This window comes from Netta rufina, assembly GCF_964035555.1.
Source record: "Netta rufina genome assembly, chromosome: 2".
NCBI classification, from domain to species: Eukaryota; Metazoa; Chordata; class Aves; order Anseriformes; family Anatidae; genus Netta; species Netta rufina.
Genome location: NC_140124.1, coordinates 16,076,168 through 16,090,735, shown reverse-complemented (window position 1 = coordinate 16,090,735; position 14,568 = coordinate 16,076,168). Strand labels below are relative to the sequence as shown.

Sequence of the window (14,568 nt, the reverse complement as noted above, 5' to 3'; positions counted from 1 at the left end):
TGAACAGAAAGGGACAAGGACGTCCAGACTGGGCTGTGTTTGGCAGACTCACAGAACATAATGAGACCATACTGTTCAAAGAAAAGTTTCTTGATTGGACAGAGCTGAAGAAACTCAATGAGAAGAATTCTAGTGAATCCCTTCACCAGAAGGTGCATTTAATAAGCATGATAGGTATTTCAAACTAGATGGCCTAGCTGGGATGGAAGCCAGGGCAGCTAGTTCTTAAGGATTCAGAGCACTTCTTTTTATCTTGCTGGCTTTGACCTGAGGTCAGAGCATCACCACCTATAGTGAAGCCACAGAGTTGCTTTTTATTAGTGCTAAGCAATACAGTTAAGACTGCCAAGGTGGTTTTGACAAGGCATCAAGTGATGACAATATATCAAAGTACTGAAATATGCAGGAGTCAAACTGTTTGGGTGGAACTGTGGGGTAAGGGGGAAGAAGAAAAAAAAAAGCTATGCTCAAAGAAATCTGTTCTGTGTTTTCCCACAGGAAGAATCCAGATCTGAGACTAAACCATACGATGTCATGCTAATGGTAGCTGTGCCCCAGACTACTGTAGGCACGGTCTTAGACGGAATGAATATTGGCCGGGGCTATGGACTTGTAGAAGGAGAAGATGGAAGGCAGTTTGAAATTATCACTGCGTCTGTGGATGTCTGGCACATCCTCGAATTTGATTATAGTAGGCTGCCTAAACAAAGCATAGGACAATTCCATGAGGGAGACACATATGTTGTGAAGTGGAAGTACATGGTGAGCACTACAGGTTAGTGAACAATTTGTTTCATCCTGCCGAAACATGGGTAAGTGCAGCTAAAACTGCTGCTGTTGGTGGTAAGATCCAGACCTAGGCTTTCTTGTACATGAAACTGTTTCAAAAGTTAGAAATTTAGCCTTTCTAGGCCACTAAGTAGTAGAACTATTATTTTTTAAGGGGAAAAAAAAAAAAGAAACTATAGTTATTTTTCATACATCAAATGTAACACTGTCCATCTCTGCTTTTGCCCAACAGTGGTGTTGTATGTGTGTTCACAAGAAAGCTCATTAAGCCAAAATAATGCCCGCAGCTTAACACCAAAATAATTAGGCAGCTGGACTAATGACAGTGGGGTGAATGTCTTGCAAGAGAGGTAGGCTTAGCAACAAGGAAAGCCTTTGCTGGGTAATGGAGAACAGTAACAATGACAGGAAAAGCCCTTACCAACTCATTGCCCTTGCTGTCCTTTCTGCTGTTTCTGGAAACCCTTTGCTATGGGTTTCAGTCTCAAGTGGAAAATTTTGACTGCGTCCTGACAAAATGCCTGAGAGCAGCAGGTAAATGTTGAGAGTCAGTCAGTTCGGTATGCTCATTGGAACTCTCCCTTCTGGCAGTAAAATAAGAAGTGGCTTTTGTGGTAAGTAAAATAGAAATAGCCTAAAAAATGATTGCTCCAAGTAGGAAAATATCAAAATTGGTTCAAAGGAGTAAAACAGCTATACAGCTTCAGGCTTTTAGCCAAAAAATGTAGGTCTTATGCAGGATTGTTGAGTTCAGATACTGTGAATCCAAGAAAAATACCAAAGCTTGTAAGCCTTAGGAGAAGTGGGTAACACTAATACTGAACTGTAAACAGATTTTTATTGCAAATGGATAGAAAACATATTCCATCATTCCAAAAAAGAATACATTTTTATGTAAGAGTCTGTACTTTTATGGGCTTGGATGTACAGTTGACTGTGAAACCATATATTTTAGAAATGACTAGTAGTTTGAATATTCTCAACTTGAAAAAAAACAGGATGCTCTCTCCTAAGTATTTCAGTTGGATGCTGGTCAGCACTGCTGAAGTTTTAATGTGTTTTTTTTTTTTTTTTTTAAGAATCTGGTTGAAAGCTCCTTGGTTTTGAAAATCTTCAGTTAATTATATCTGTTTATATAGTATTCACTGGAAAGAGTAAAATATTCTGTAACTGCTTTTATTGTTGAAATTCACTTACTCTAAACATTGTTTGCTTATTATAACAAGTAAATAATGTTCCTCTAAAAAATGTTGCTGCTAACCCTGTTTCCAAACCAACATGAAATATTGAGTTAATTTTAAAAGGGAAGGGAGGGGAACAAGGGAGAAGCTTACCCGATCCTAACTTTTTTACAACTGCAAAATACTGCTTTGGTGTTCTTTTGTTCTGTAGGTTTTCTACCAAGAATGATTTTTCTTTTATACCTGTAGCTTTGCCGACCGTTGCTGTTTCCAGTATCACTCAGCAGCCAGCTACTTTGTCTGCTGCCAAAGAACAGTGTGTAATGTGGAAAATGAGCCATAATGCACTCTTCTGGTAACATGAGGGGACATAGCATTTCACAGGCTAATTTGCTTAAGTGATTGTCAGTTATTTTTCTCCAGATACTACCAGTTCTTCCTTAATGCTCTTTTTGGCCCACACAGGCTTACCTCCACCTGAAGAGACAATACCAGCTTTGCACAAGGGCACACTACACTGGCTTGGTGACCTGATGTTCCTCCAACTGGACGTTTTATCTTTCCTGTTCTGGCCAGGATAGTGCTGAGCTGGCAGATGAGATTAAACCACGTGTTACTTAAACTTATAGCCAGTGTTCTTTCTTCAGCATGTGCTTTCTGTTTTGCAGTTGGAAGCAGGCAAAAAGGAGAGCAACAAGTAAGGGCTGTTGGAAAGGAGAAATGTGTGTATTTCTTTTGGCAAGGAAGACACTCCACAGTGAGTGAGAAAGGGACATCAGCACTGATGACAGTGGAGCTTGATGAAGAGAGAGGAGCACAGGTGAGTTTCCTGCAGACCTAGGTGGAAGTCTTGGTAAGATTTGCCTGCCCAAGTGGCCACTGGCAGTAGAAGGTGATCTTTCTTTCCTACTCTCTTTCTGTTAAGGTGTCCTTGCAGGTACAAATAGCCAGCCCTCAAAATTACTTTTAGCTTTAGTCCAACTTCCAGAGACACATCAGCCTCCTCTATGGATGGCTATTCCCCAATCCGTCTTATAAAGATAATATTTCTGGGAATGGCTGAAAATGTCTTCTCTCCTCCCCCCTTAGGGATAGGTGAAGCACAGTGAAAGAAATTTGTGTCTTTCCTTCCAGTACATATTCAGGTAACAGGACTGTCTTCCCAGCACTGAGAAGCACTCTGTTTCATTGAACTCTGTTAGAAGCACTCTCTGCTGGGCTCTAAGGCATGGAAATACATTTGAAATCAAATTTTCAATTTGTTTCCTCTGTAATTACGGAGAGGATTGTGTTGTTTTGCAGAGATTCTAGCAACTGCAGATACAGGCAGTTTAGAGATCAAACAGAGCACAGGCTTGCTTGCTTTGTCTTTAGGCTGAGCTAAGTGTTGCTGTGGCTTGGCTGTTACAAGCACACAGAATGGGAGATTTAAAGTTAGTACCTTGATAAAGCTGTAATTAATTCTTCAGCAGCAGTATAAGCATGACTAGTAAGCCAGTGGTTCACATGGAAGATGTACAAATACACTTGGCCCAGTGTGTGGGATGCTGTGCAAGCTAGCTGATCTAATGATTGGCTGTAGCAGATTAGCTATATATAAAATTTAATAAGCAAAGAATATGCATGTTGTCACATAAGCCAGTTTTGCAGCAAATTTTAAACCTACTTCAGTTCCTACGTTATGTCCGTAATAGTTTCAAAGAATATTAGGCAATATGGCCCAGTCCTATAAAGAATTCAAATAACAGCTAATTTAATCTAATCCAATTTAAAGTTTATTTGGTATTTCTTATCCTCTAAAGCTCTGGATTGTTGGATTCCAGATAGAGGTTTCTTTAAATATGCAGGTCACATATGAAACTCATTGCGTGTTGATGTATATGGTAACTTAAACAATAGTCAGCAGTTTGAAAGTACAAGGAAAGCCATCTTCGAGGTTGGCCACAACTATATAATTTTTAATAAACCACAGGGAGCAGTTTTTTAAGTCTATATACTGGCTTCATTTTTTAATGAGTACTGGTGCTTTCAATTTCCAGGTACAAGTGCTTCAAGGGAAAGAACCACCATGCTTCCTGCAGTGCTTCCAAGGAGGAATGATTGTGCATGCTGGAAGAAGGGAAGAGGAGGAAGAAAATGCACAAAGTAAATTACTGTTAGTTAAGAGTTTCTGCCCCCAAATCCCTTTTTACCTATTGTGAGGGTCTCAACTGCCATGCTCTGTAGGAAAGAGCAATGAATGCCATGAAAACGATGAGACTGCCTTGCTTTCAAGGTAGTTTGTTTCTTCCCTGAGCTTAGAGTGGATTTTGTCAGTCAAGAGCAAGCTGACTTTGTTGTACTGATACATGTATAAATTGCTGTAGATGTTTTTTAATTGAGCAAAGTGCTTGTTTACACTGTGTTCTTTTCTACATGGCCTAGGAAAAAGATCATTTTTATGAGCAGTTCTTCTGTGACTAAAACAAAATGAAGTTTTTGTTACCCATTCATTGCACTTTGCGACATATTCCTTGAATGCTGCAGTTAAGGTAGGAGAATTTCAAAGCAGATGTAGCTTGGAAATGTTCCAGCTCACATCTGAATGTGACCTGCTGTGCCTAAGGTGCACAGAGGAAGCGAAGCTGAATAGAAGGACTACTTGGTTTATTTCCCTTTTTGTTCCTGTATGGAACAACAGAACAAAAACTTGACTCTTCTGCTCATAACAGAGCTGATGTGACTCTTGAAGTCTCTCTACTAGCAAAATGCCTTCATAAGGCATTTTATTCTGCAGCAGAATTTCTCAAGAGATGTTAGCCAAACCCGCTGCTTAGCTAGTTTATTCTGTGATGATAGAGAGATACAATATGTGAAATTCATCCAGTATCAGAACAAATATTCCAGAGCAGAGGTCTTGAATTTTCAATTCCACATGACTGTATAATACTGCTGCACTGTTCCTGTCTGCTCCAGGTGACTGGAGACTATATTGCGTGCGAGGAGAAGTTCCCAATGAAGGAAACTTACTTGAAGTAGCATGTCACTGCAGCAGCCTGCGTTCCCGGACATCCATGATTGTCCTCAATATAAATAAAGCCCTTATCTACCTGTGGCATGGCTGCAAAGCACAATCTCACACCAAGGAAGTAGGAAGAACAGCAGCCAATAAAATAAAAGAACAGTGAGTGTCTAACCTATGTTTTGGAGATGTTTATACAGACTAAAATAGTCTGCCTCAAAGAAAAATTGAAATAAAGCTGTCCTCTGAGTACAATTGCAGCATATACTTGCTTGCTGAGGAGGAGGAATGGCAGGTAGTCTGTTCATTGGAGTGGGGAAAACACGTGTTTTCACTTTCACTTGGGGTCAAATGCACTTATCCATCCTACTGAAGTAATTACAGTTGCAAAAATAGTATCTTTCCATTTGGAGGGAGATGCTCAATGTTTGAGTAGCAAAATAAATCCCATTTGATAGGAGGATTAGAACCAAGGGAGATGAACCTTGTGAATAAGGGAGAGGAAATGAATTTAAGAAAGCATGTGAGGACAGCAGTAGTTACAAATCTGTACAGTGGGAATCCATGGAGTGAATTAATGCAAGCATCTCTTCCTCCATGGGTATGTGATCAGAAGTGCTATGAGAATGGTTGTTGAAATTCTTTGCCTTGTTTATTGATAATTTTTGTCATAATTTTCCAAAAGATTATGTTGATGTGGAATTTATGACAAACCTATAGGGTGGTTTGGGATTCTAGTAATACAAGGAGTCAGCAGGTGTGTGTAGTGGTGGCTGGGGCAGGAAAGTTGGGCTCACTATTTCTTTGTGTTTTGTAGATGTCCGCTGGAAGCAGGGCTGCACAGCAGCAGCAAGGTGACAATACATGAATGTGATGAAGGGTCAGAGCCTTTGGGATTCTGGGATGCGTTGGGAAGGCGAGATCGAAAGGCCTATGACTGCATGTTGCAAGGTAGGCCTGCGTTTCTGGCCTTGGGCTTACTGTGTACTTTACTGGTCTACAGTGCTGTGAGATTTAATGTAAAGCTTTTGAAGAACTCGGTAGTTGAGATGATCCTTTCAGAGACAGGCTTCCAAAAAAAACACCCAAAAGCAACCACCCTCCACTGAGTTAAGTAATACTGTCCAAGGAGGCAGAAGGAAAGTGCTGGAACACAACGTGTTTCATTTTCTTCTCTCCCCCTTCTGCAGCCCCTCTGTTTTCAGGCAGCACAGAGCAACACTTAACGCTGTTAACAACACATTTTGCTTCTCTTCTGAAGGGATTAGGGAGTGGTTCTGCATACATTCTTGTCCAGTCTCTGTTCGGAACTGCCAGCAAAGGTAGCAGGGGGATTGATTTACAAAGTGGAAAATTTGTCAGCTAAAAAGTAGACTCTGAGATGGGCTTGCTTTACTTGAACTGCAAAACAGCCAGTTATGAAACGGCTGATAGCAAGTAGCCAGGATTGTATTCAAGCTGATGGCAGCCAGCCTTTTAGCTCAAGTTTATCACAGCTGCTGCCAGTCCCCCAGGACGTCTGGTTATCTTTCTCGATTTTTCAAAAAACACAGAGAATTTACAGTCACTCTAAAAGTTGATTTTTTATATATTTTTTAATATTCATCTCCATCATTTTCTATTGAAAATCTCTTTTTTTAATTTTTTGTTCTTTCAAGATCCTGGAAAGTTTAATTTCACCCCCCGCCTGTTCAGCCTCAGTAGTTCTTCGGGAGAATTCACAGCCACCGAGTTCGTCTACCCTTCAAGAGACCCTGCTGTCATCAATTCTATGCCGTTCTTGCAAGAGGATCTTTACACTGCCCCGCAGCCAGGTATATGTTTTAATATATGTCAGTAACAAGCAAATAGATAACTGTATCATGCCTTGGGCAGCAATTCAGTTACTGTAATCACTTCTAACTCAATTCATAGCAGGAAAATGTGTGTATGTGATGCTTATACAGCATTAAGCAATAAAAGTAATTTTTCGACAATAAAGATGCTGAGAACTAATCAAACATGCATGTATTCCAAAAGCTTGCTATAAAAATACCTTGTTTATATCAGAAAATCTGGGTTCAGCTGAAGTTCAGCTGGATGAATAACAAAAGGGATTGGTAAGCATTGAAATGATCCTGTTCTGATGCTGACAAACATGTAAGGCTGAATTTATTTGCAGAATTCAGAGAACTAATAAGTACCTAATGGTGGATTTGTTGCTTTTTGGCTTTATAGCACTGTTCCTTGTTGACAATCACCATGAAGTGTACCTGTGGCAAGGCTGGTGGCCTGTGGAAAACAAAATTGCTGGATCAGCTCGAATCAGGTGGGCTACAGACAGGAAAAGCGCGATGGAGACAGTGCTCCAGTACTGCAAAGGTAACAGATTGCTGTGCCTGGCTGCTCTGAATGTGTCGTGCCCTTCCACACATTGCTGTCCCAGGGTAGTCACTCAGGTGCTCCCCCAGTGGTGTTGATAAACACAAGTATATTTGAAGGTACATACTCCATTCTTTATTAGCAAACCTTCTGCCCAGTAATGGCATTATTCCCAAGTTGCCACATTACTCTGGTGACCCATTTCTTAAAGGAAGTGCTTTTTTTTCCCTACCGTGCCCTCATTGTGGGAGCATGATTCAGACATCAGATTTTTAAAAGTGGATTCTGAGAACAGAGTTGCTTAAACCTGATGCTTTCTGTCTAGCTCTTCTTCGATTTCATAAGCTTCTGTGTGTCAAAAGGCTGCATGAAAATACTGTTCGCTGATGTAACTGGGTTTTGGTTTAGTGGGGCAGATGGAAAGTCTTTGAAGATCCAGAACAAGTCTCACACAGAAACAGGTGGCTGCTGGAAAAGCTGGAGCAAAGAGCTGAAGCATTTTCTCAGTAGTTTCCTAGATTCGTTTCTGTAAGGAAGAGCTACTGCTGCTCAGTGAGCAGTGATTTAAGCTGCAGTTGATAATCGTGTAAGGGTACTCTGACCAGATTCTCTTCTGCACTAGTATAGTTTCCTTGGGGCACTGTAGTGCTTCCCTTTCATTTCATCTAAGGTTACGTGAGACTGGAAACAGACCTTGCAACTTCCAGTGGAGGATGATAAAAGAAAGGTGTGGGGGTACTGTCCAGGGAAGAAGGCACAGTAACAGCCATGTTCTGCTAGTTCAGAGCACTTCTCACTCTGAATAAGTTTCCAGGCCTTAACTGGTGCAAACTATGTCCTTTTGCAAGGAAAGGCGTATCTCTTGGGGACCCTGAGACCTCATGATCATACTGATTTTTTTTTCTGTAGCAAAAAAACTTTACAACTTGTGAAACAGCTGTTGACAACTGTCATCTTCTCCCATGGACATCTGTATGTTTGAATAGGGAAAGCAACACCCTTGTTGGATTCTACCACGAGGATAAAGCCAGTCTTTCCTTTCTTTCCTTCCCAGTCAGCAGGTCCAATAAGAGCAGAAGCAATTGCTCTGTTTCTACTCAGCTGGCTCATGTCACTGAGGGGAGTTGGTAATACCTGGCAGGAGATGGCTAGCAGTGGAGACACTGAAATGTGACCTTTATGAGACTCTATTACTAACCTGTGTACTTTGTCTTCTGATCAGCAACAGCATGTTTTCAGGAACGGGGTGCTAAAGACAAGGCAGGAGTTGGAAAAGTCTTTGGCAGGGACTGCTGAATTCCTAAAGAAGAGGCTAGCTACTTCCTTCTCCTCCTACATCCCCCCAATTTAATTTTTTTTTGCAAGTCCAGAGGAGCAATAATATGTGCCTCTGAGATCATTCCATACAGTGGGCTTCACAGCAGAAGCAAATGTCAGCATAGAGGAGCAGAGCCTGTACAATGAAGTGCCTAGCAGCGCAGCAGGCTGGTGAGAGAGAGGGAAGATTCCCCCAGGCTGTATTCCTCATGTAGAGCTGTCATCTTCTGGTAAAGAAAATCATATCGTCTGGCCCCAGCAAAGATGGAATCTGATACTCTCTGCTGAGTTTTGGATACTTTCCCACACGGCTTGAACATCACTGAGTTAGATGATGGGAAGATGGATTAACACCTACCTTCTGCACTGGGGAACTTTGCTGCATCTGAGTTTGCACAGTGGAAAGCTCCTCAGTGAGTCCTCATGGGTCTGAAGTTTAGCATACGTATTTTTTTTCTGGCTACTAACTTTTTAGCCCTTGGCCATAACTTTGCAGCGGTGATGGTTTTTCCCTCTTGGCCTTGGGGTTGTTCTCAAGAGCTTGGAGCTGTGTGGTTGGATAGGTACAGAGCAAGTTTGCTACTCTTAAAAGACCAATTCTGTGCATTATGTCAATTGCAAAGTTGATGTCACAGTCACAGAACAGGATCTTTGGCAGTTTTTCACTGTTCAAGCTATGTGTGTTTTGTTGTTATTATAAGGACTTCCTTTCATGATCTGCCACTGGGCTGTTCTGTCAACCAATTCAAAATTTCATTGTATCAGACTATCGGGGCTGACTACCTTATCAAGGTGGAGAAGATAAACACCAGGAGATACCAATGTTGCAAATATTGTGACTATCAGAATGAATAAAAGTGATCAGAAGCATTAAAAGACTTTTCTCTTATTTTTCTCTTTCCATTTCTTTTGTCCTCTGTCTCACTTTTTTCTTTTTCTTGCCATGTTTAACTACATGAATATATAAAAAAGGTTGATTAGCAACTCTGAATATCCCTTGAATATACCTAATCAGTTCTCCTTGTGCATAAATTTTATTTAACTTGTCAAAATGTATTGATTTTTGTGTGTGTGTGTTTTTGTCTGCTAAATCAGCAGTCTGGAGAGCTGAGCTGCAGACATCTAGGAGAGCGAAGAATCTGGTTTGACCATCAGGGATTTTTACTGAGGAGATCAGCTTGTGATGAGGGCAGAGTTCATGCAATGAAAATATTTTTCTGGTTATGTACGAAGTCAGTCTTACCAGAGGGTTACACCTATACTGGGCCATTATCAAATGCTACTTCAATTTTATCTCTTGGCTAAATTACTGAGACTGGAGCAGTTCAATTACAGCAGAATTTTTTGAACACAAAGTTTTTAAGTACTTTTTGAATCGTTCATGAATGAACAAATAAACACATGAATGAACAAATAAACACAGAATGAACAAATAAACCACAGGGGAAAATAAATACGTGGAAGAGAGGACTTAAAATCCAGTATTCAGACAATAAATCTGTCTGAATTGTGTAGTTAAAACATTCACATTCTGATACATTTGTTTGACTACTCCACGGAGCTTTTATCTGCAGTATTCAGAGTTTCATGCTAACATATTCTCTCTGACCAGTTTGCTGCTAGTACCTGATGTTAAGCCAAACCTGTCATGTTCAGGTTTTGCAAACTTACTGGAACAATGATGTCCAGCCATGCTCTCTCTTTGCATTCAGCACAGGTGTTGCATCAGTTCATGGGGTGCTCCCTGGCCGTGGGTAGGTGGTGGCCGTGTTCTTTTAGATCTTCGAGCTTCACAGCCCACACAAATGAAGTGTAGGTGGAGACTGCAGTAAGCGAGCTCGTCTTGAGTAGATTTGTGTACTCTTGAGGAAATCTTAGCATATTAAAAATGTTCTGAGATCATAGAATTTTGCAAAAAGTTACAGCCTTCAGAAGCAAGTTGGTGTAATACTGCTCTATTAGCAATACTGCTTTGATTCTGGACTTAGCAATGTGTGCAGCTTTTCCATCTGTCTGAAAGAATGATATGATTTGACTGAGTTGTTTGAATCCAGCTAAGATGAAGGTATAGGAGTTTTTTGAACAATAGCTCCTCCCAGCCTTGTCTGCCTCTTTCCAATAACATTTGGAGTTTATCAGTGTTTTTATATCCCTGTGGTTATGAATTCATTCAGTCAACAGCAGGGCCTTTATTCATATGTACTTAGCGTAATGCCTTCAACTCCTTCTCTGATACGGCATCTCCCTCAGGCAGGGCTGTTGGCATGTCCTGTGTAATGTATACACATACCTGTTTCATAGAAATGGGACTGCCTTGAAGATCACCAGTAATTACCAACCAGCTATTGCAATAGCTCTGGTATTCTTCAGATGCTGTTCCTTTGAATTGGTAATAACAAAATGCTGTTGGCATCCTGAGTTAAGGGCAATTACAAATTCTTACTTAAGCCTTCAAAGTTAAGCTTTATTTGCTTGCAGGACACTTCTGCCAAGTATATTAGGAGGTTTTATTTACCTGAATTTGGCTAATTTCAGACAATCACATTCTGCTTGCTCTATTCTTGCTCTGTTCTTGTAAGACAAGACATAGATTGGGTTAGGAAGTAAATGTGGGGTTTTTTTCAATGTACATTGTTTGATCTTTGTGGTCAGATACTGTGAAAATGTATTTAAAAATACTGAAAAAGAAGTTAAAAGTTGCCATACTACATTAAAAAATCATCCTGGTGAAATTTATTCCTAATGCCTTAAATTACTTCAGCTTTTTAGGAGACAATCCATTAAACATGCTTACAAGGTAGTTCTGTGTAGTGGGTGACACCAGAAAATGTGGTACAGTTTTTAATTTCTCTTTTTTGTGTTTTGTTTTTTAGGAAAAAATGTTAAGAAGCCCCCCAAATCCTATCTAATTCATGCTGGCCTAGAGCCTCTGACCTTCACTAATATGTTCCCAAGCTGGGAACACAGGGAAGACATCGCAGAGATCACAGAAATGGTAAATCTTTTCATTGTTGCCTATTTCTACTAAGTGTGTCTTGTGTTGTTAGTAGCATTGATGTTTTGTGCTGACAAGCCCAAAAATTCAGAGGGTAAACCTATAAAGTACAGTTTAGGAATCTGCATGGGGGAAAAAAAACAAAAACACAACAAACACCATAGCTGAATTCTGACTGGGAGTGTGGCTATCAGAGGCATTTCCAGTTGTTTTCCATGTAACTTCTAATGCTGTTTTTTGTTAAAAATGGGGGCTAGAGAGAAGTGGTGCCTGAATCATTTCGTAGAAACAGATGTGCTAGAGTTCAGCAGAACAGCTGTTTTGGCTTTGTGGAACAGGCACCGACCTGCAGTGCTGGTCAGTCCTCCAAGCTGCATGAGCTGAGGAGTGAAATGCCATGCAAAGAGTCAGCTGCTCGAAGAGCTCCAGCACTGACTTCCCCATCTGGGAAGCACGCTCACACCGAATTACACGACTGCTTTAAAAGCCTTCAGTGAAGGGAGATCTCAAGGCAAATGACATTTGCTCTTTCTGCAGCTGTCCTTAGAGGAAAATGCTGGCTTTATGACTAAACACAGAAGTCAGCCTTAAACTGGGATTCTTAAAGTACACAACATCCTTCTGCAAAGCACAGACATTGTGTGAAATTCATGTGAAATTGTTGTAGGCAAAGGCTGGTGGTAGGCTGTGTGGATCTGCAGGTGTAGCTTTGTGCTCCATGGGCCACGCGGTATGGGTTGATCCCATGCCATCTACAGACAGTTGCTTTTATCAGATGGTTTCAGTACTGTGATCCTGAACTTACTGTTTTCCCTTTTCTCCCCACAGGATGCCGATGTTTCTAATCAGATAATCCTTGTAGAGGATGTGCTGGCCAAGCTGTGTAAAACTGTGTATCCACTAGCAGATCTCTTAGCCAGGCCTTTACCTGAGGGAGTTGATCCACTGAAGCTTGAAATTTATCTTTCAGATGAGGACTTCGAGGTAAGGAGAGAAGGGGTGGGGTGCACTGTTACTCTGTGCATGTACGTCTACCCTTGCCGTTAAGTCATTTGGCAGTTTTGCTCCGTGTAGGTGTTCTTACTAATAGTGTATCCTCTTGTTTTAAATGCAGGTTGCATTAGAGATGACGAGAGAAGAGTACAATGCACTGCCATCTTGGAAGCAAGTTAATCTGAAGAAGGCAAAAGGACTTTTCTAAGCTGTGTTTATTGGAGTGAGCTCTAAAGGGATGTGTTTTCACTTTCTATGCCCTTTAGCAGAATTGTACCCCACATTTACAAAATAAATAGAAATAATCTGAAGTTATTAGTGACTACCTATCTGGAGGTGTGTAATATTATAAAAGGCCAAGAGAACTCTTTGGAAATGGAATTTGATTTTGACTCTTAAAGGTAATGTGTTTCAGCTCTGCTCTCCTATGCACTTAACCAGTAGTTTCTTGAGCTACTGCTGTAGCTGTCCTTTGGCTCTATACAATACTTGCCATTTTGTTTTTGAAGAAGTTCTCTTTGTAAAGTGTTATTTTGTTAGTTTGTGGATTACAAAGAATTTATATTTATATAAACACATAGAACAAGTATGTATTTAACAATGCAATATATATTCACTTTCGAGACTTTCATGTCAAAAATACAGAAAAGTAGCTGGATGGCAGTTGCTTGTACTGAATTAGCTATACCACCAACATGTATCTCTTATGCATTCTGAAAAGTTTCTCTTTGCAATAGGTAATGAATTGTTCTCAGTGCTGCTTCAGGTGCTAAACTGAACAAAGCGTTTGTATTTATAGCATGGATTTCTTGAGAAACTATGCGAATCAACCTTTATACTTTAATATCCAAAAATGTATAGTGCCTTGTTTTTTGTGTACAGTTTATATACAAAAAAAGATTGGTCTGCATTTTGAAGATGGCTTAGAACGGTCTCCTACGTTACTTTTATAACAGTAGAAATAAAAACATCTCAGTTTCTAATACTTGTTGTAAACATTAAACATGTCTTTTGTGATATAAGAACTGAAAGTAAAAGCTTCTGAATAAACTCTTAGCAATGCTCTGACTTGTCATTATTTTGTACTGTAAACTGTACTAATTCATTGGAATCTTCCATAAATGGTATTTTATCGAAATACTTTAACTTTAGGTGTCTGCAGGTGTTGTACAGACTTATAATTGGGGAAGCAGATAATCTGGAAAAAAAAACATTGTATGAGATAAAACTAGGTTGTACAACACTTCCATGCTGCATGTTGGAACAGTCACAGAGCTCCTGTATCTTCTGAGTTGCCCTGTTTTATACATGAAACCAAATTATGCTGATTATCAACCTTTGAAAACCTTTTCAACCTTTGTGCAATTGGGAGTAAAACTTGAACTGAAAATGAGTATGGCATTGTGTTCATTCTTTTCAATTAGCACTGAAGTCAGAATTGTTTTCTTTCAGCTAATTAGCATATTGGATAGAGTAATCAAGTGAAAAAAAAAATCTTTATTGCTTGAAATGTTTTCCAGGCATTTGGCATTTCTATAACAACTTGTGTGGTTCCCCTCTGGTGGCCTAGTGGATTTCACGTTTTGCTTCCTGCCAGCGTGAGTAAGTTGTCTTCTGCAGTGCAGCCATTGGAAACTCCTCCTGCCTCGTTGAAGAGTGACCACCTGGAGTGGGGACTGTTGCTGGTCTTGCAGTTCTCCTCTTAGGCCCAAGGGAGTGAAGTAGGATCTCTAAGTGTGAAAGGTGGAGACTTAATCAAAGTGTGCAGTAAATATCACTCCATAGTTAAAATTAGTCTTGTTCTGAAAGATCAGTCAAGAAATTAAGCTAGCCTTAAACTAAATAAATCAAAAGTACAGAAGCACACAAACACAGTTCAGCTGATGAGAGATATTACAGGTAAATTTTCAGAACTGGTGTATGTCTTTTCA

General features: G+C 40.2%; 1 protein-coding gene across 6 annotated transcripts in view; it reads left to right on the top strand.

Annotated features, from left to right (window-relative positions):
* SVIL (supervillin) overlaps positions 1-14,027 on the top strand; it is a 136,021-nt gene extending 121,994 nt beyond the window's left edge. For all 6 annotated transcript variants that reach the window (XM_084282635.1, XM_084282633.1, XM_084282634.1 and 3 more), the window contains 11 exons: positions 8-152; positions 499-775; positions 2,639-2,790; positions 4,010-4,115; positions 4,926-5,133; positions 5,789-5,922; positions 6,630-6,785; positions 7,189-7,332; positions 11,523-11,644; positions 12,473-12,628; positions 12,759-14,027. In XM_084282635.1, the coding sequence (XP_084138761.1) occupies positions 8-152; positions 499-775; positions 2,639-2,790; positions 4,010-4,115; positions 4,926-5,133; positions 5,789-5,922; positions 6,630-6,785; positions 7,189-7,332; positions 11,523-11,644; positions 12,473-12,628; positions 12,759-12,845 (1,687 nt within the window). In that variant the 3' untranslated portion in view covers positions 12,846-14,027. The remainder of the gene's footprint in view (positions 1-7; positions 153-498; positions 776-2,638; positions 2,791-4,009; positions 4,116-4,925; positions 5,134-5,788; positions 5,923-6,629; positions 6,786-7,188; positions 7,333-11,522; positions 11,645-12,472; positions 12,629-12,758) is intronic.
* The last annotated feature ends 541 nt before the right edge of the window (positions 14,028-14,568 follow it).